The sequence below is a fragment of the Anolis carolinensis genome, chromosome 5 (genome assembly GCF_035594765.1).
Source record: "Anolis carolinensis isolate JA03-04 chromosome 5, rAnoCar3.1.pri, whole genome shotgun sequence".
NCBI classification, from domain to species: domain Eukaryota; kingdom Metazoa; phylum Chordata; class Lepidosauria; order Squamata; family Dactyloidae; genus Anolis; species Anolis carolinensis.
In genome coordinates, this window is record NC_085845.1 from 193,758,360 (window position 1) to 193,780,625 (window position 22,266).

Sequence of the window (22,266 nt, forward strand, 5' to 3'; positions counted from 1 at the left end):
TTCCAGAGGTATAAAGTTGGCTACAACTATTTTGTTATGATCTTATTGTTATTATTATTTAACTATTTTCACTCCACAACATCCATCAAGATATCAGGCATATAAAGTCTCAGGGTAGAAACCATCAGCATTATAAAACAGAAAATTATTTTATCTCCACTAGATATCTGTAGTTTCAAGCAGAGGTCATGTGCCCGTTCCCATAGAAAGAACTGATAAAAGGAAACCAAGACTAGCAGTATTAATGATCTGATACAGTACATAGTCTTGCTGAAAAATCTTCCTTGCACATAATTTTTAGAAATTGTGTTGGGTTAAGAGTATATGAACTCTTTGTCTTATAACATTTTGTTCATCAATCTGAAATATTCCATAACTATTTTTAAATAACCCTTTTAGCTTATATAAGCAAAAGGGGGAGAAGGTATAACAGAGCATATGTCTTCCAAGACTGTATGTTAAGTTTCACTTTCTGACTGCCTTATTCTGTTAAGTCTGCCACAGGTGTGTATCTGACTGCTTTACCGACTCCTGGCGGCATTCAGATTGCTGGAAAGACACCGAATGATGCCACTTATGAACAACATATCTCACACGTGCAGAAGAAAATAAATGATACAATAACCAAAAATAAGGAGCTTTATGAGATTAATCCTCCTGTAAGTACAATTATGCAACGAAAGGATGCTGGGCCAAATGCAGCTGCTGTGAATACTGTCTTCTGTGGGCTATTGGAGAGTGGATGATGGAGATGAGCAAAAGAGTATACTGAGAAAGAGGCCAGATATATAACATTGGAAGTCATAGGGTGAGGAATTGCCTGTTTGACTAAGATATGTTCTAGACTTGCCAGGGAGACTGATTCTTTCCTGCACTAGCCTATATTCCTCATACTGCCAGGCCAAAGGCCTGAACTAGTTTCTTTAGGAATAAGGCCAGAGAAAGTTTGGACAGTCTGTTTGATAGGTTTGGCAATAGGAAGGATAAACAGTGAAGGAATTCTGAAATTGTGTTAAACCTGGGATAAGGTTGGTGGACCTTGGTTTTCTTCTGTTGCCAGTTCATCACTCAGAAATAGAGATTCATTGAATCCTATGTCCCATCTTTTTAAAGGTATACATTCTTTAGTGTTCATTTTCCTTCCCATTTCTTCCTTTCCTAGTGAAATTACAATTGTAGATTGTAAAAAATCCACACAATCCTTCACTCTCTGGCGTTCAAGGGAAAGAGGAAGAATAACTTGAACTACAAGCTGAAAAATGTTAGAAGTAGCTTGACTCATACAAGGACAGGGACAGTCAGAAAGTGTGCACTTTTTCTGTTATGGAAGAAGGGTTGTGGGGTAGTAAGATATTTAAAGTATACATGTGAGATTGGATACATGTGAATTGTGGTGCTTACTTTATCTTTACATTGTTGTAGGAGGCATGTGAAGAAATCATAGGCTCTCCCATTCCAGATCCAAGGCCCCGCACGAGGCTGTTAAGATCTCAGTCTGAAAGTTCTGATGAAATTACAGAATTGGACCTCTCACATGGAAAGAAAGATGCTTTTGTCTTGGAGGTACACTCTACTCCTGTACAGCCATACATACTTCTCTGTGTGTTTTTAAAAATGGAATTAAATAGAGTTAGAAGTATGTAGCCTTTCAGATATTGTTGGACAACCTTCAAAAGCATATCCAGTAGCGAAAGAAAATGGGAACTATAATCCAGCATCATCTGGTGAGCAGTGCATTCCCTCACCCTTGGCACAAAGAAAAGATAAAATGGTATCAGTTACAAATGACAGAACAGTGTTTTTTGCTGTAATATGTACATGGCTTTATGAAACATTGCCTGACTTATACCTCTGTCTAATCCCAATTCTCTGTGATAAAAAACTACAGATATTGTAAATATCCTCAAATATCAGGATATGAAAATCTGAGGGAAGCATTCCTAGTCTGTAGCAGATAGCTAACCAGTCAAAATATCAAACCCACCTAAATGTTTGTATCTGTGATAATGTTAGGAGATACAATTTTATTAATGGTAAATCATCTCCTTGTAGTAAGAGACACATAAAAGAGGACAGTTTTATAATCATGGGTGTCTAAAAATAGTCCCAAATTAATGGTGTTGCCTCAAAGTATAAACTATATAACAGTTTCAACTGAAGTTATTTGCTCTGTTTCACAAATATTTTTTTCCATGAATACATTGATTAAAACTGCAGTTTAAAACATGCAGAGGTAAAATTAGCTGTGTTGATGATATGATCTCAGTTGAAGGAGAATTAGAAAGTATAAGTCCTTCAAAGGCCCTTTGTTTTTTATTAATATCGCTGCCACACAATATTTGGCAGACTGATAATCCTGATAAGAAAATTTTTAGAGTTTAAACTGTTTTATGTTGCTTTTTTTCCAGATTGATGATACTGATGCAATGGAAGATGTTCATTCACTATTGACAGATATTCCCCCACCTTCAGGTATTGTATGGTTTGCATGTGTGAGTTTTTAAAAGTTCTGTTAACTTTATTAAATATTCTCAGGCAGTCCGACAGTATAATTTGATAGTTCTTTTCATGATGTATTTTTTTTCCTTTTAACCAGTATCACAATATATCAAGTACCATATAATTCTTGCAGTTGTATATAAAAGGATTGCATTGACATCTGATTTTGTAAGATTTCTTAACTTTCTCACAGTCCCACCAACACAGCTAAGAAACTTGCTCTAGGTCCCAAAATTGTCAAAGCAGCATTCAGCGAGGACACAGAAGATGGCCTTTTTGGTGACTTCTTCTGTGCTGTGTACCTCGCTTCCACATTAGGCCAAACTCTTTTCCTCTTCATCCAGCAGACAAAGAACCTTTCATTTGGACTTCTCATTAATTGATATTTGCAGATTTTTAATGATGTTTGGTGTGACCCCGCTCCCCCACCCAATTGTTCTGAACCAAATGCATTTGAACTTTCCTTTAATTCAATCTTGTTATTAGTTTGATAGTTTATTTGAAAATATTTTACTAGTATGATTGAATTTTAGCCTTATTCTGTTTTAATCTTTCTAATCCACCATGATCCTGCACTATGAGGAAAGTAGGATAATAAGTCATAAATATTGGCTGCAGTCCAATCTGATGTAAGTGCTTTTGCATCTTAGACTGACATTTGTGTAAAGAATGTGCATTGTTACTATAGCAGTGCTTCATCTTAACCAGTTCTACCTCCTGAACTAAGAATACTCCCACATTTATTAATACTGCATTTTTTCAATGTTCAGATAACCCTGCATACATTATCTTAATAATCTTTCCAAAACCCACAATGTATATCAGCATTGCTACCCTACTGTTGATGACATGTCTGAGGCTCAGAGATAATGACACAGTCCAAACATGGCACCCACCATGGTTTTTGTTAGAGCTATGAGCATAACATATGGAGAACTGCTAAGATGTAGAAATCTCAATTGTCTCCGAGCCAAGCCAACTAGAAAAGCAAGAAAGAAATCTAAGTGTCTGTCTTCCCTTTACTTTCTTTACATATAGAATGATTCATTATGCCACCTCTGAAAACTGATTCTCGATTGTTGCATCTCTGATACCTAATAATAATAATAATAATAATAATAATAATAATAATAATAATAATAATAATAAATAAAACTTTATTTGTATACCGCTTTATCTCCCCGAAGGGGCTCAGGGCGGTTTCCAACCAGTACTTGTTTGTCAAAGAATAAAATGATAGGCTAAGATGCCTCCCTTAATCAGCATATATTTTTCTTTATGCCAACTCATTTTACTATTTTCATGTCATTGGGGGGGGGGGGGATTAGTGAATAATACAAATACAAAACCACATGATCATGCCTGGAGAAAAACTTTGAATAAATATGAAAAGATGAGAAGATAACATAATTTTGCTATTAAATGAAGATATTCCTAGACATTTTTGATTCACAATTTTTATAATTATGGGAATTGTTTTGAAGAGCAATATTTTGGATGCAGAACTTCCGGTTTTATTCTGTTTTAATTTCTTCATTAATCTTCCTTCTTTTGCTTTTGCTTTGCCTTGTCATTCCCTTGAAGCCAGTACTTTTCGGCCTTTGTTTGTCTTCTTATCTTAACTCAGAATGCTTGTTGGTGGTCAAGATTAATTATTTGACATGGCTATGACCTGTGTTTTTATGATAATAATCTCACAGAATAGATAATCTTGAGAACATGTTAAATGTTTACTTGATTGGGTTCTTTAGCTGTCACTCAGATCCAAACTTTACAAGGCTACAATTTAGATTCATTAGTCATATCTCTGTGGCGCCACTTCTCATGGTCACAATACCATTCTAAGATAAAGTCTGAGAGACCAAATTTGCAGAAACTTTAAAAACATGTTCTACTCCTGACTATGAGTACAGTGTGAAACACATTACCACTTAATTCTGCATTGGAATACTGCTTTGGTTGATGTGATCATGACCACACAATCAGCAATGGAATAAAAGAAGACCAAGGTTAACTCTTGTCTGATATATTTTGTGGCTAATCTTTTCAGTGTAAAGCTCTGCATGATTGACCCTTTGGATAGCTCTTTTCTATTGCTTCTTACAACTTCTTCAGCTCTCAATACCAGAAGCCAAATCTTTTCATACTGGCACCACAAATTTAATGTATTTTCATCTGCCAAAGATGAAAGGCCATCATAAAGTATGCCAGTGAGGGACCCAAATACTTGAGTATAGTTACACGTAACTCATTGGACTGGGGTCCAAACTCGGACGATGCCATTCCATGCCCTTACTAAGGTTATGCCAATAACTAAGGGAAATGGCATTGTGGGAAGCCACTATATTTCACCATGAATAATGTTCTGAATAATGGTTAGACCATTATTCATCTATGTCTGCCATCTGACAGCTGCTTGGGCTAGCAATCCCTCTCTTAGGCCTTGGGCAGAAGCTAGCTCTTTTGAATGTTATTCTTTTTAACTAGAGAGAGCAGTGAATGAAGCAGGAAAGTTCTGCAGGCAAAATAGGCTGTGAGCCAAGCAATAGCCTACCTTAATTATGCATTCATTCTATGAGTGCTGGTCCTTGTGTAGACAGAATGGCACCAGTCAAGCATGATTGAGTGCTGTTAGCAAGCTGGAAGGAGCCCAGAGAAATATGAAAAATCTCATGGTAAAAACCAAGATGGCCTTATTGAGGATTAAGTAAGCACGGAATACTGATTTGTTGAGCTGGGTTATAGAAAGCCAAAGAGGAAATGGGAAAATATAATACAGTATCCAGAGAGAGGGCAGGAGTGGTTTCCTGTGTGGAGCCCTAAACAGGAATACTTCTCACAGTATATTTAGTCAAAGATTCCTCTTGTTTCTTTAATGTAGAGATGGGCATCATGCAATCCTCCATTTCTGAACTTTAATTCCCAGCATTCTGCAGCATCAGCTGTTCTAGCTAAAGCTACTGGGACTCGTAATCCAACAATATCTGAGGCACTGCATGATTCCCAATCCTACTCAAATGGGAAAGAATAATCTTGACTGAGGATCTCATTTCTTCATATTTCCTCATTTAAACAGGAGCATAGTCAAAGAAATGCTAGGGAAAGAATAATAAAATGTAATAAAATGTATCTTATTTTGCATTTGTTTACTTCTATTCTGTTAATAAGGAATGTGTGAGAATTAGATCTTATTCATATCGGAACTCAGAATCACTTAGTGGACCTGAATGGTGGAAGAATCTAGAGAGAGACGATTAGTAACATTAGTCAGTAATTCTCAACCTTTGGTCCTCCAGGTGTTTTGGACTTCCAACTCCCAGAAGTCCCCACCAGCTTACAAGCTGTTAGAAATTGTGGGAGCTGAAGTCCAAAACACCTGGAGTAACAAAAGTTGAGAACCACATTTTTTGAGGTTGAATTACAAATATTCTTTTTGCCTGTAGTAGTATTAAACTCTTATTTGGGACCAGCAGCCAAAATAACACTTTCATTTTTATTGTGCTTAAGTTAACAGTTTCTAATTATTGTTCTTGGTATAATATAGTGCAGGTATAGGCAAACTTTGGCCCCCCAGGTGTCAACTCTCACAATCCCTAACAGCCTACCCAGAATAAACAATTAGCTTTGTCAAGTCTTTATTTCTGAACCTCTTAATTTTAGAAGTTGGAGATCAGTAGATCAAACAATACTTCCTTGTTTTCTGCACTGTTTCTTAAAATAGACATTTTTATTGTTAGGAGATTTATCTTGCTAATGGAAAACATAGCTGTGTAAAACCTGGAAACTGAGCATGATACAGAGCACTGTTTTGCGTTTTCTAATTTTAACAAATTGCCTTCTGTCTTTTGATAGGATTTTATAGCTGCAACACAGAAATTATGCCTGGTATAAATAACTGGACTTCTGATATACAGGTACAGCGGCTGAAATATAAGTAATTTTTTTTTACAAATTATTAAAATGCTTTTCTTCTTTTTTCATACTTACCCTAACCCTAAACCAATTGGACCTGTAAGCAAAACAGCTTTTATAGCTATTCTGCAACTACAAATCTGATCTCTAGAGGCAGTACAGTCTAAACACACTGAACATCACAAGGTCAGGTAGAGGAACTGTCGTCCATAGAGTTCAAGACTTAGCATTATTATAGCACCATAGACTACAGTGCTAATGATTATTCCCTATGTTAGCTGTAAACACAGTCATGTGGTTGGAATTGAAAACTGTTATCTCTAATTTACCCTCTCCCTAATGTCTTCCTAGTCCTCCTCCCATTGTAAGCGATGGGATAGAGCTACAAACAAGATAGGTTCTATAGGTTTGTTCTTAAGTTGAATTAGTTTGTACATTTTAAAGTGCAACTTCAGCCACACGAACATACACATATATGCCTTGGATAGCATACGAAAGAGTTAACACCCCTGTGATGTTTATTTTACTGTTTGTGCCCCTGTTCAGAAGATTTCACCTCACTTTCTGTCCTGGTGATAATTGGATTTTGAAAAATGTAGCTTGTTCTGGAAACAAGGATTGGTGAAAAAGCTTCAGTGGAGACCCCTTTTAACCATGAAAATAACTCTTATCAGGAGTTTTTAGGGGTAGATTTCTCTCACTTTCTGCTGTCTCACCACCATTCTTAACTATGAGTCTTCTGTAAGTTGGATGTTTGTAATTCGGGGACTGCCTGCATTTGATTTTCAGTTGTGGTGCAATTTATTTGCCTGTATTTAATAATGCAGGTTATGAAATAGTTTGTAAGTTCTGTTTTACATTGAATTATCATAGAGCATTTTTCTTCTTTCATTTCATTACAATTACCATTACCAGTCTCAGAAGTGTAGGTTGTAATAAAACACTGTGTAAGCCTAAAAACAAGCAAATTGATATTCTTTTTTCTTCAGATGTTCACATCAGTGAGAGTCTCCAGACTTACCAATACTTCCCTAACAAATCAATCACTCAACAAGACATTTAATGATCTCTGTGAGAATTTATTGAAAGTAAGAAAGCTATTTTGAATTTTTTTTGAAATATTAAGTTAAGTGATCAATTTATTTGAGGCATCTTTTTATGTGTTTTTCTGCATTTCTCTGCAGACTGAATTGCATAAGCTGATATTGAATAGAGGGGGGAGCGTTAAGGGGAATTGATATAGTTGTGAACCAAGAGTTCATTTCCCCATCAATACCATCTATGGATCCCAAATTATGATATATAGATGCCATATGATATTTCCCTGTTCAAGTTACTCTAAATCTATCAATTCATAAATTCATAGACGTAGATTTTCTTTAGGACATGAGGGTATATATACTTGGGGGGGGGGGGAGTATTTAGTCAGATACCAATTGTACATATTCTCCCACTTAAAACAATGAGAGAGGCCTGTAATTGACATCATAGGTAGACCTCAACTATGAGAGACAACATGAGAAAACATGAGTTTTCAGCTATAAATGTGACAAAACAATCCATGGCCCTGCTTCTTGTTGTACTTAAAAATACACTGGCCATAAAGCAGCTAATGATATATATTCAACAGTGCTGTAATAAACTCAGGCAGACATACATGATTTCTTACTCCGACATATTTGGAATTGGACCACAACTATAGATTTGTTGGGCTTAAATCTGACATTTGGCAACTATAGTTTAATTAGCAAGATTCTGAGTTGGTCTGTCAATGCCTTTTTAATTAGGTCTTGCCATCTCCTTTGAGAAGAGTGAGACTTATTCTTTCATATTTATTATATTGTCATAACAGCATTAGAAGCAAACATTGTGCCAGAAACTGCAGACTAAAATTATTCATGCACATATGAATAGATAGTGCAAGGTCTGCTCATTCTGAAGTAACGAATGCAGGTGGACAATGGAATAGTGAATGTATTCCACATTTTATTGCAGATATTAAAGGAACTCTCCAAGATGCTGAAACGTATTCCTTAATATGCTCAGCATTGTGGTAGAGCCTTTTAAATAAGCCCAAACCTGCTGTGAGTTCATTGATTTGGGAGCCACCAGCTACCATTGGAGTGATCATAATAGTGGGCCACAGGGAAGTGTAATCTACATATTTTCCCACTTAAGAATGTAACATAAGTGATGTCATAAAAATGGTATATTCTGTTCAACAGAGCCTGTATTTCAAACTTCGATCTATGATTCCTTGTTGCCTGTGCCATGTGAATTTTACAGTTGCGCTTCCAGAAGATGAAATAATTCAGGTAAACCATTTTTTATCTTTCAGGCTAAAACCCCCATTAAGACTAAACTAGAGCAATTGACTCAGTGGGATGTGTGTAAGTTTTGACTAATCGATTTTCCACTAAATCTATCTACTCTAGTTAAGACTAAAACTTACATAAACTTCTTTGAATTCTATACTCAGTCAAGTTATCCTGTCATCTGACCAGAATTTGCAAAAATAAAATGATTCAAGCTAGACAAGTTTTCTGAAATGTTTCTAACATCACAGTTTCATGCTTATAAAAAATTAGCCTACTTGATAAATAGAGATATGATCAGGCTAAGAAGAATGATGAAATATTGCCATTTCAATGTTGAGATTGTATAATAAAATCTTGCAGAGGAGCATATATTAAAAATATGGTGAAGTAGATGGTTTCCCTTTGACAAAACTCATGGCAGAAAACGTATTTACTTGTAGCTTGCATAACATTATTTGTGTATCCCAAACAGCGCCACAGTGCCTTTTGCCATTTCCTCTTTATTGTGTATGCTTGGATTTAAAAATTGTGGGCAGGTTTAGGAGCGAAACTTTTAGGTTTTGATGCAACCTGAGGAAATGTCAAGGGTCATCCCATTGGGGAAGGGAAAGCATTAGCATCGCCATGGGACCTGTGGCCATTTTGCAGCCCAACCATATAATAAGGCCTTTGGCCACTCTGTTCAAAGAAGGGGCTGGTTCCCCCCTTTTTTTAAAGGTAAGGTACAGTATTGAAAGCAACTATCCACTTTTCTTACTCCTTCTGTGGCACCATTTCTGGCATGTTAAGTCTGTTGCAAGAAGTGCTAGCAGAACATACTGTGTTTACACACATATGTTATTACTGTACATAAATATTTTCTCAGATTAACTGTATAAACTATCATTACCCTATGCTACCACCTTCATTCTCTTAGTGTCTCAAGTGCTACAAGAGCTTTTTGCATACTATAGAAGGTCATTTATCTAATGTCTGTTCCCTCACACAGATATAAGTGTTTCTATTTGTACATTATCTGTCCACAACTTAGCAACACTGTGTATTGAAAAATCACATGACTGAGTGGGAAAAGTTAAATTGTGATTAATGTAAACCCTATTGGATTCATTGAGGCTGTGGTATAACTAACTTAATCTGGACACAGATCTATGTGGGCAGGGTTATGACACACTTTTATTTCATTTCGTGTTAACAAAAGTGTCAGCCAAGTTTTAAAAAACGAGAAAAATATTGAGTTATTTGTAAGTAAATTGTATATGTACATCCCTACTGAACAGATTAGATTAATTCTTGATTTTTTAAAAATAAAGGTGAAAAATATAAACTAATACGTTCATGGTTATAATTACAGGTCACTGTCACTGCAGTCGCAATAACTTTTGATAAACACCAAGCTTTACAGACAGCCAAAACACCTGCAGAAAAAACAGTACAAAGAGGTAAACTTGTTGAGAAAAGCAAAACTGGCTAATAATTGCCGTCCTGATTGCTAATGGTGACTGTCATCTTGAGATGCTGGGCATCACTATGTGCAATATCTAGGCATAGTTTCATAAATTGACATAGTTCATCTTTAGAACCATTTTTGTCTAGTAGTTTTTATGTGTACATCCTTTAGATTTAATTTTGGCCAGTTCTTGATGTGGATGCTTCATCATAACAGCTGGTATCTCCTCCAATAGTTACATCTTAAGTTTCAGTTTGATAATAATTGCTAATGACTATTCGTTCACCTTGTTTCATAAGCGTCACAAAGGGACATCATGCAATTCTTCATGTGCTCAAAATGAATCCTGAGGAAAATGGCTATTCTCCTTCCCTAAGGAAGTTGAAGTTGTCTTGTCTGAAGCAGCAGAACTTTGGGCAGTGGAATATGTTACTTATTACAAAATAAATAATTGGAGGTCTTAAGAATTGAACCGGTAATAACTGGTAACAATAGGGAACAAATTAAAATTAATTCTAATCAACCAGAATTGAAAAACTATGTGCAAAGTGAACTATTGTAATTGTTCCCACAATCAGTAGAAACAGTACTTTTTAGAAAGTAGCTCGTAATAGTACTTTGTTTTCTGCTATGTTGAGGAACACCTTCTTTTTCTATACAGGTTGAGCATCCCATATGCAGAATTCCAAAATCTGAAATGCCCCAAAATTGTCCACATAGGTGGTTGAGATAGTTACCTCTTTGCTTTCTGATCGTTCATTGAGCGCAAACTTTGTTTCATGCACACTGTTATATAACATTACCTTCAGGTTATGTATGTAAGGTGTATATGAAACAAATGATTTTTGTGTCCCATTTCCGATATTTATGAATGTATATGCAAAATCCAGGAGGAAAATCTAAATATTTCTGGTTTCAGGCATTTTGAATAAAGGATGTTTACTCTGTATTAACAACAAAATGTTTCTCTAAATTGAGAAATTAACAAGTTTGCACTGCTTTTCGTTGTTGTTCAAGCTTCTACAGACAATGAAGAGCAGCTACAATTTCCTCTGGAGCTTTCTTCTGATCTTCATGCTCCTCAGCAATTCTCACCAGCTAAAGGTTTGTTAGAAAAAAAGAATATATGCCTATCCTTACCTGTTCCACTCACTTGCTCCCTTATGGTTGGTTAACCAACTTCTTCCCAGTATAAGTTGATTGTTTGCAAAGAGGACTTTATCATTCATCAGATACTTTAGAAGGACTGAATGTTTCCTGGACAATCTGTGTATAAATTAGGATAGTGCTGCTTAAAAGGGAGCAAATGAAAAGGAACAACTTCTGCTTGTTTTATTGCTCTTCCAGTGCTGCTTTGAGCTGCCAAGTAGCCACTGCATTGTAGCATAGAGTTTTGGAAAAGGATGAGTTAATTCCTCAAAATGCAAAATGTGGCCTCTGGAGTTCTCTGAAATAAGAATTGAAACATTTAGAGGTCATTTTCCTGAGTTGACGTTACATCTGAAAATTGTCAATCAAGTGGGATATGTCAGGCATTTTCTTTAAAAAAAATCACCTTAATACAGAAGATACAGCTATCAATGTACTGGAAAGATATCTACACAATAGGGAGACTGGAACCATCCCCAGAAAATAGGGTGGTATTTGAAAGTAGAATGAGGCGTGCTGGCATAACTGATCCAGCTTTTCCCCCCATTGTCTAGGAAATAGATATTGGTATAAGAAGGAAAAGAACAGTTTATGACCATAACTGGCTATAGATCATTGTATATTCAAGTTGGATACTATACAGTAATACACATGGGGAGGCTATTTCAGGACAATTAGTAAGATAATCCTTTTTGTTCCCCATTTTTGCTGTCCAGACAACTTTTCTGACTTGGGCCACAGTTCATACCTGTGACTATTGAACTCAGTGGACTCAGACTACTTTTTAGCTTCATCTAGTAAAGCATATGTATTGTCTTCCCTGCAATTTCATTTGGATTGTCGAAGAATAAAGTGGTATAGGGTTTTTTCATCAGTGGTGCTTCTAACTAAGTCTACATCTTCATTACATATCTGAATCTGCTTTATTTAAAGATCCATAGGCTAAATCCAGTTGCTAGACACAGCTAGAGCAACCTATTGAATTGTTGAAAGTTAAGTCAACAGTTATAGAAGTCAGTGGATCTATTCTAGTTGAGATTTCTAGTTGAATGTAGCCCCATGCCTCATTTAATCACTGAAATGTGTACTTGCACCTCATCAGATAAATTAAATGCTATCCTCAGTTGACACTTATATGTTCTTCAACAAAGTTACATTTAAAAGTAGGCTATAGCAGAAAACAATTGAATTAGAAGTAAGTAAGTAAGTTCAAGACGTATCAGTTTAATCTTGAATAGAGGCAGTCAATAATTGTCCCACTACAGGTGGGCAAAAGCAAATTGTGGGATCACCAGTTCCCTCAGTTGTGTATAGACAATATGCTTGTTTTGCAAACATTTAAAATTTAATAATTGAATTGTGCCAGGCTACATTTTTCACGCGCACACATGCTTGTCAACTGAGAATAATATTAAGTGTGTCAAGTATTGGATTCTAGTCTATAAAGTCAAATTACATGATAATAATTTACTATAATGTGATACAAGATATTGGGGGGGGGGGGGGTTGGTTCTGCAAATAGACTACTATTGCTAATCCCTTAAAGTTGCTTTTCTAACATAGCTAGTCTCTAGAAGTCTGCTGTTATTCTTGATCTAATGTTTTCTGGGTGAATTAGACCAGAGTTCCCATAGCATGCTGGGACCAGCACATCAAGAAGATGTCTGTTTGGTTTAAGGCTACTCTGTGTGCCAAGTCAGGCTTAACAAATTAGCCTGTTACCAAATGAGATTGTTGTGCAGTTGAGAGTCAACAAAGATGCTTTTGTAAAAACATAACCTTCATATCAGTATTCATATTTCTGTGTAGTATTACTTGTACTTCATGGTTGTATACTTGACTGATGTTTCTGCAGACCAAAGACAGAATTCTTTTAAATTCATTAACAAGTTATCTCTTAGCATTCCAGCTATCTTATTAGTGTATTTTTATGAAATGTTTGACCAGTAAATATCTTCTTGAGGTCTATTTGTTTCATTCTGATCTTTTTTAAAGAAACAAAAGCATTTCTTCTCGCTAACAAAAATGACTTAGACATCACCTATTTTTAAAAAAATGACAAATCTGATTTGTAAAAAAGCTGTCAGCCAGTAGAGGGTAGTCTACTCCCATGTTTAAAGAAATTAGAAATAGTGTGTTTAGTGTGGCTGGTCTGTTATAAAGTCCACAAAGCTTTCATTCAGGCAGTTATTCCATCAGGTTCATATCTTCTAGATAGCAACATTTGTGAGTGCATTGTTTTCACTAAACATCTGCAGGTTCCAGTACAAATGGAATAACCCACATGTTTTATATTTTTATTGCTGTGTATACATCCAACCTGCTCATTCATAGCTCTGAAGGTTTGTTCCTAGGCACTTCACTCCATGTATCTGATGAAGTAGACTTAAATCTACAAACACTTATGATAACAACACCTTTCTCTCAGTCTCAAAAGGTGCTACAAGATTCCTTTGACTGCTGATTCAGACTAACACAGCTATGTCTTTAAATTCTATTCTGTTGGTACAGTTGATTGCTTGGAAAAGCACTCTCCAGCTGTTACTGTTGGCTTGTGACATTACAAGTGCCTGCTTAGGAACTTTGGGATTCAGCCATAGATGTATCTTCAGCCTGTCACTTCCCATCATCTTCCTGACTACAGAATTGCTGAAGCATTCCCTGCTCACATTCTTTCAAACTCACCCAGCTGGCACTGTTTTGCAAACAAGTGTAAATTAGCATTGACTGCGGCTTTCTTGAAAGAGTAGTATTTCATAGTAATCCAGGTATTTTGTAGCATTCACATGTCTCCCTGTGTTACAAACATGGACTTCCTAGGACAGTTTTCTAATGAAGACTTTATAGACTAATATGTATACCATGTTAAGGGTTTTTATCTTGTCCATTCCTGTTACCAGCAGTAGCTGGTAGTGCTTTAGTTTGTGCTGTTGTGCTTTAGTTTGTAAGGAATTGTGTGATTATTGGAAAGAAGTTCAAATTTGATAACTATCATGTAGGTAATTTTCACATGATTGCTTGCAAAAGACCCAGATAGGTTGCTTAAGGAAGAGTTAGAGATTGAACTCTCTAAATTTAAAATGGGAAACTCATTTATTGGATCATTTGTTCTCAAGAGGACACACGCAGACAACGAAGCAAGGCATGTGTTACTAATAAAGTAATCATCTTTTCAATATCTTGCAATATATCTCCAGTTTCTTTGGTGGGCTCCACATTGGATACTCCCGTTTCTGCTACTTTCCCGCATATATCACCACAAACAGTTGAGATGGCTTTTAAAATGCTAATTTATTAATTGAAATTACCCACAAGAACTTGAATGATAAAATATATTACTAAAAAGTAAGCATACCTCATTGATCATTGAGGGGGGAAAATGACTGTGAGGGCAAAACAGAAATAAAGGTCATGTTTGCAAAAGGAAATGAAATATGTAGGGAGGATCGAATTCAACAAATGTGAATCATATAAGAAAAGCTAATGGAACAAAATGCGATGATGATGGTGATGATAAATAATATGCTTTAAAGGCCAACTTCATGGGGAGAACAGTCATGTGGACATATCACAGGTGGATATGAGGAAGTTGTAATGTTTTTTCCAGATTTAAAATGGATTTAAAGAAACCACTTCCTCTGATCATAGAAAGCAAGCCTTCAGCAAGATTTTGGAGTCAAATGCCCTTGTTGGCTTTATATGTACAAAAAGTGATTTTAAAAAATGGACAGTGTGGGTAGGTAACATGTGGTTTTCGAAATACTGGACTGCAACTCCCTCCAGCACTAACTAGCATGGCCAGTGGTGTCACGTGACAGAGGTTACAGTGCAAATCCATCTGGTGAGCCACAAGTTCTCCAATCCTAAATTAGGGAGAGATTGAAACCTATCACCTTCCTCCACCTGCAGTCTGAAGTGTCAGATGGGTGACTGCCTGTGCAATCCTTACTCATGGGTTTATCCCTCATGCCTCTTAAGACAACATGTGGTTTCAGTCCATAGCCTAATTGTAAGGAACTACATGTTTGTTCCTTGGTGATTTGGACAATGAAAGAAAGTTAGTGATTTGAGTTGGATAGATCAAGGAATACTTGGGCCATTGATGTTTGTGCGAGTATTTTGCAAAATCTTCAGTCTTTATTATTGTCACGCCCAGGGCCACGGAGCACTAAGAACCGACACACAGAAGCCAAAACTATCTAATATCTTTATTAAGGATATATGTAAGAATAATAAAACAAGTAAGAGACGTAGTCCAATGTGAGACCTTTCAGGGAAGGTCAGATTTAGTCCAAAATTATATTGTCCAATATTTTATATTAGAGTCCAAAGTTGCAAATCCAAACCGAAACACTATTTGCAAGCAATAGAGTGGGGAAACGTCCAAATTCTCTCCAAAGTTCATAGTAAGTCCACAGCAAGAACTGGAAATAAGGCTTGATACTGGGAACAAGGTCCAAGGCTGGAAACAAGGCAAGATAGTTCTTGAATACTTGGCTAGACAAGGCAGGGCAAAGGAACTGGAGTTGCGGACTTTGCGAAGTCCACACTTGGCTGGAAACACGAAATCACTCTTGAAGTTGATCTGTTGACTCCGCACGGACCCCTTCGTGTCAGGCACTTTTAACTCAGTCTCATTTCTCTGCAAAGCAGGTGTCCTGAGCCTCCTTTCCCAAGGGAAAGGAGAGTGAAACACATCTCTCTCCAGATGCGTTCCTCCCTAGAATTTCCCAGGGGAACATGGCTAATTAACGTCTTGTTTAGCTGCTAATCTCAAGCTCCTCCGACACTGCTCTTTCTCACCCTGGCCCGCCGCATAGGACTGTTTCCTAGCAAAAGGAGGGGAGGCAGTGGGACAGGCCTGTTCAAGGTCTTCCTTAATGGGCTCTCGGGTAGAATCATCAACAACAGGCATCTGGAAAGATTCCGGCTCTTGCTGAGCCAGCAAAAATCCCCTGTTTTCGTTATCATCAGCCACGATGGCGCTGGGATCAGAACTCCAAGACCCATGAGACATCACAATTATTAATCTCTTATTTTTGTTAAGCATAATACCATTTCCTGATGCCCAGATGCTCTACATGTATTATGTATCTACTGTTGCTGTTACAAATGTTGTTATTTTTAAACAAGGTGTCAAAAACTGACTTTCTAAGCTGTATCTTTATATCATAAGGATGGAAGTGTGAAAACGTAGACATGCCATTTTTATGGGATACCCAAAACCCCTTTGCCAAATCAATCTTAACTGTAGTACAGGGTTTACTATGATTAATAAGTTGTAGAGAATTGGTATGTGATTTGAAAAGCCAGAGGAATACAACAGCAGGATTTGTTTCTAGCAGCTGATTGACTGGAAAAAAATTAAAAATTGTATTCAAATAGCTAATGTTACCTATGTTACATCAGTGGAATTCATTTTGTTTTATTAGAGGACATGGAGAATGCAAGTTCCCAAACAGGTATACCAGCTGCCCAAAGAGGTGAGTTTCCTTCATTGAACTATAAGCCAGAACAGAATGCATTCCTGGGTCTTTTGGGAGTACACTTGGGCTGTGACACTAATCATTCAGGAAATATGTACCAATTACCTTGGGAAGCATGCTCTGATGTGGCTTATTGATATCTGAATATGTTCATCAAGTATATTTGCATACATTGAGAATAGTTAGATATTTAGAAATAGTAACCAAAGGGAAACTTACATTGTTGCTCTCTTTTCCAGAACAGTTAGCCAACCCTTCAGGTTTGACCATGACAGTAATATTTTTTTAAATAATTGCTTCAACACATGAACAAAGATTGGTACACAGTGTATTTTGTATATACCTTCTTATTCTTATATTTCTTAAAAAGAGGAGATCCTAAAATTTTGAACTAAAAGGATATTGATAAAGCTTGAAGCAACTACTGTTTCTGTATTCTGGTGAGCTATCCCAATAAACCTATGCTTAAGGTACTTGTGCAAGGCATACCTGATGGAGGCCCCCAACGAGACTGGGTTGTCAGCAGTGCTTTAATTGTATATTTCTATATGGCAGGACTCCTGGTCTCTTCTAGCTCTGTGATTCTAATAGTTGGTAACTTCACCTATCTATTGAAAAAACTAGAGAATGTGTGCTGGGATTTAGTTATATTGATTATAAAATGTATATCATGATCTTAAATATGAATATTCTCAGGGATGTTTTCTTTATTCATGCACCCTGATGTCAGTTATTTTTGGATTTTGTTTTAAATGTAAATGGGTAACAGACTTGAATGACTGCATCTTACTGTTTGCATCTCAGTTCATGATATCAGATTTATTAGATATTTCACCTGCCCTGGATGGGCCTCATCTCATTCCAGAACATGATATCTTTTTAAAATAAACACATGGTAACATTGAGCTAATTGACCACTTTCTGAGACAGTCAGCAGACCCCCATGTATCAGACCATCTGCATTTTTCCAGTTGCCCTGACAACATGGCCAGGTGAGATATATCTTAACACATATTGAGGGCCATTCTTACTACTCCTGACCGGATGGTCCAGTTGCACAGGGCTCTGATACGGAGTCTAAATTGCACCTGTTGCCATGGACTACACAGCTAATGTGGCCCTCCAGGGCAATTGTGAAGATTGCAAGAATTGAGCACAGATACCAGTTTGTATAGCCTTGACTCTTTGCCATCCCCACTGATTCCCCTTCATCAGGAGTGGGTAAAGCACTTTCAGGACTGCTTTTGTATCCCTTGCACCTCCAGTCTTCCTGAGATTGTCATTTTCCTAGCCAGAACCAAAGAAGGTGAATTCTCTCTCCAGAAACCTCCAGGAGCAGCAGTTCACCTTTTAAATTGATCACAGATATTCTGTTCAAGCCTCCATTAATACAAAGAGTTGCAAAGCAGTCCCATGTTAGTTAGCATGCACTCTTCTGGGTTCACTAGTGCTCAATAAAATACGTAGATATTTTTCAAGTGATTGATTTCCAAATGTGCATAATTCCTATCTCATCAAAAATGTCCAATCAGAAAGGCCCAATTTCCCATGAGAGCCATTTACCCTTGGATACAAAGAATTGGTTCCCCAGAAGGAGCACCGCAATGGGGAAAGGGACATCATCTATATCTTTTCCTTTGTTTTTTTCTTTTGTTTTTCTGTCTGTGTTTTCAGCAACATCAGTTGATTACAGTTCCTTTGCAGACAGATGCAACAGCTGGATAGAATTCATTAAACTGAAAGCTCAGACCATAAGGCGTGGATCAATTAAGACAAGTAGGCAGCCCTTTCTACCACATTCTGATCATTGGAAGCATAGTTCTGATCTTCTCAGTGGCAATGGGTGGAGCTTCCTACCCGGTAGTGGCGTCGCAAAATCAGTGTCCGAGTGTGAAAGCTGCAAACACACATCTGTTCCTGTTTAAATAATAATAATAATTAATGCTGGGCCAATTTTGGAGTATGCTGTTCTATACTCTAAAAATAAATTGCCATCTAATATATAGGGGCTAAATAGGCTTGTGGAAATTATACAACAAAAAAGTATGCATATGCAACATGCTAGAAAGCGTATGTATACGTCAAATGGTATTACGGCTAATATTCAAGGATCACCTGCATGACCTTTGTAGCAGTAGTCACTGAATTAGAAAGTGGTGAGTTGTTAATTGTGGTTGACGCAGGTGGATGGCCTGCAGGTACGACTGTTGTTGCTTTATTTACTCAAGATGAAGATTCATCTGGGAGCTATCATCACTGAAGAATTTCCCCCAAATTTCCACAATGCCGGACTGGAGAAACATGTCAACTTTCACACTCTTTCCCGTAGACTTTTGTCGTTCCCTCTTAGCAGAAATTTCTTTTATCAAATTGTGTACATCTTTCCCAACCACCACTACCCCTACCCTTCCCACTTCCTATGTTTTCACTTTATAACAGATCATTTGTATGTGCCACTGCTGGCCTCAATGTTTTCTTTTGCAGGAATGCTATTCTTCTTCCAAAACAAATCCCATTCAAGCTTTTTGTCTCTCGTTTGCATGTGCTGCATGATTATTTCCTTTCTTTGGCTGAGCATCACAGGCAGCTGAATGTTGTCACCAAGCTATGTGGAAACCATGCAGAAGGGCTATTCTGCTAGAGCTGCTACTGTTTTAGTCCATTTGAGTAATTACTACCTTGCCCTCTTTCTTTCTTTTTCTTCTGCCCTATCTAGCCGTATCAGTTGACAAGCCAAGTCCCCTGATCGAAGGACAATCCCGTAACCGCTCTGGCCCATCTGGCTTTTGCTCCGTAGTGCCAGTTGTAAAGATGACACCACTTTCTTTTATCCCTGGGGCAAAAATAACAAAATATCTTGGAATAATCAATATGTTTTTTATACGAGAAACCACTTCTTTGCGGGAGGTAAGCCATACACCAAGGTTTGTATTTCTCTCTTGGCTAACAAGACTGGGGGTTTTTTTTACACTTGGTTTGAAACAGAAGTTCAAAAGAGATAATTCAAGGGTTTAATTGTTTGAGCAAGTACATTTGGGTTCAGTGATGCAGCTCAAAGAATATGAAAACCTCCTTTGGTTCACTGTACTTAAGGTCCCTTACAATTAGTTACCCTTCCCATCTTTTAGTGTCATAACTTTTAAAAGATATTAAACTATAATTTCCCAGTTTTTTTCTTTTAATTTGATAAATGCATTAATATGGTGCTCAGTTTTTTTAGTTAAATTGAGAAATTTGAAAAGCAATATGTTCAAGTATTTGTCCTTGGAATTCTGACACTTAATTTATTTTATTTATTAAGCGAACTATGCCTTGTCTTTTTCACACTCAACCAGTGGCATTCTTACATAATATGTGTCATAGTTTCCTTTTAGCTACTGACTCTCTGTCCCAATAATAGATCAAGGCAGCATGCATGGCCAGGGGCTAGAGAAGTCAGAGGTGTAATCTAACAATTCGAAGACTGCAGGTCCCTCACCCCAGTAAGTAAAGCCCCTTGCAGGCATTCAGAATCTGAGTATAGTAAACATGTTAAGAGAAGGAATGAGCTCCTCCACATCAGTACATGGGGAGGGAGATTTTCTCAAGGGGAGATGTTGTCCTGTTCTTTCAGGATGCACCCCTCTTCTGGAAGTCACCTTCCTCATGTGGTGAATGACTGAAACAATGGAATGGGCAGGGTTAGCACACTTCCTATCCACTCACATGTACTATACTCATATCCTGAACTCCTGTGTAGCACTTAAGGTGTACTAAGCAACTCCCTTTTCAGCAGATTAGCCTTGAACCTGAGGTCGTTTTTCAAATTCTCCAGCAGAACTGTATTGTACATCTTTTCTCCCAACAGATCATAAGATATAGTATTACCAGGTAGCCATGACAACACATATTTTTGAATCCTACACAGATGTGTCTTGTAGTCTTTCCATTCGTTTTACGGTTTTGAATACTGGGGTTGTTGTGTGTTTTCCGGCTGTATGACCATGTTCTAGAAGTGTTCTCTCCTGATGTTTTGCCCATATCTATGAGAGGCATCCTCAGAGGTTGTGAGGTATGGAGAAACTAAGCAAAGAAGGTTTATATATATCTGTGGAAAGTCCAGGGTGAGAGAAGAACTCTTTGTCAGTTGGAAGCCAACATGGCCATAAAGCCCGGAAAACATGCAACAACCCTGTGATCCCGGCCATGAAAGCCTTCGACAACACATCGTTTTGAATACTGTTTGTGAGCCATTTCTTATGTTGCTAATAAATCAGGTTGCATTTGTTTGAAAGCTTAGTATAGCGTTCAAACTACGTATAAATATTGCTTAGACTATATAACAATACTTTGAAATACAGTTTGTCACAGAAATGTGCCACTGCTTTGGAAGCAATCAGTGTTTAGCTTTTACAAAGATTGGTATCAAATGTAAACATAGATATGTTAACTAAAACACTTAATCGGTTCTCCAATGCTGTGGAAGACCCCCCACTCCGTTGTGATCCTTTTTTTCATACCACAAAACCTCATAACAAAAATCTGTGCTCTCAGAATGATTAATAGTTCCAGAATTTAGTGTTTTAATGTTATTTGTTATATGTTATTGTTAGTTTGGAATATGTTACAAATCTACAAAAACCATTAAATGCATTTTTAAAGAATAGTTTTGAAACTAAAGACTAATGAATTTCCCACTACATCTCTCGCGTACGTGTGGATTTTTTACAGGAAGGTGGTGTGAGCGGCTTTCTCCATGCTTTCATTGCTGAAGTGTTTGCAATGGTGAGAGCTCATGTGGCTGCTCTTGGTGGGAATGCTGTTGTATCATACATCATGAAACAGTGTGTTTTTATGGAGAACCCGAACAAAAACCAGGTAAATGGTGCTTGAAAGGACATGGCTTTTGCAAAGGGAGATGCATGCTATATTAGCAGGTTCATCTTAGTGTCATGATTAAGTTCTCCATGCTAAACTAACTCCTGAGAAGGAAAACATTCCTGAACCTTGTCACAGCAAATTGTTGGGGTACTTTGTTCAGCAACAAGGCAGTCCCGTTCTTCAGCAGAAGCACTCCCACTCTGGTTAAAGAGCAGACAAGCACAACTTGAATTTTTAGTAGAAAACTTTATACAGCAGTATTTATATATATCTAGCATATGTTCTTGACTCTTCTTTAGCCCTTCTTTCCAACACTCCCAGTCAGTTCATACCTCTATGGAGACATAGATGAGGTTTTCTTCATTAATCTTTCAAACTTTGAGTCTCCTTCTCCAACAGTTCAACGCTCAATACTCTGACGATGACAACTCACAGAGAAGCTTGTGCTTTTTTAATTACTCTTTCAGCTACCCCGGTGGTTCTCAACCTGTGGGTGCCAGGGTGTTTTGGCCTACGACTCCCAAGAAATCCCAGTCAGTTTATCAGCTGTTATGATTTCTGGGAACTGAAGGCCAAAACGTCTGGGGACCCACAG

The 22,266-nt window shown here is 37.3% G+C and overlaps 1 protein-coding gene across 33 annotated transcripts in view; it reads left to right on the forward strand.

Moving 5' to 3' along the window:
- The window catches only part of c2cd5 (C2 calcium dependent domain containing 5), a 79,766-nt gene that overhangs the window by 55,112 nt on the left and 2,388 nt on the right, over positions 1 to 22,266 (forward strand). For 21 of the 33 annotated variants that reach the window (XM_062983200.1, XM_016993566.2, XM_016993569.2 and 18 more), the window contains 12 exons: positions 495 to 659; positions 1,423 to 1,563; positions 2,409 to 2,472; positions 6,352 to 6,413; positions 7,401 to 7,499; positions 8,637 to 8,726; positions 10,081 to 10,168; positions 11,194 to 11,280; positions 16,758 to 16,808; positions 18,486 to 18,587; positions 19,528 to 19,718; positions 21,522 to 21,668. In XM_062983200.1, coding sequence (XP_062839270.1) covers positions 495 to 659; positions 1,423 to 1,563; positions 2,409 to 2,472; positions 6,352 to 6,413; positions 7,401 to 7,499; positions 8,637 to 8,726; positions 10,081 to 10,168; positions 11,194 to 11,280; positions 16,758 to 16,808; positions 18,486 to 18,587; positions 19,528 to 19,718; positions 21,522 to 21,668 — 1,287 coding nt within the window. The remainder of the gene's footprint in view (positions 1 to 494; positions 660 to 1,422; positions 1,564 to 2,408; positions 2,473 to 6,351; positions 6,414 to 7,400; positions 7,500 to 8,636; positions 8,727 to 10,080; positions 10,169 to 11,193; positions 11,281 to 16,757; positions 16,809 to 18,485; positions 18,588 to 19,527; positions 19,719 to 21,521; positions 21,669 to 22,266) is intronic. The other 12 variants (XM_016993567.2, XM_008110338.3, XM_062983210.1 and 9 more) reach the window with 3 other exon arrangements.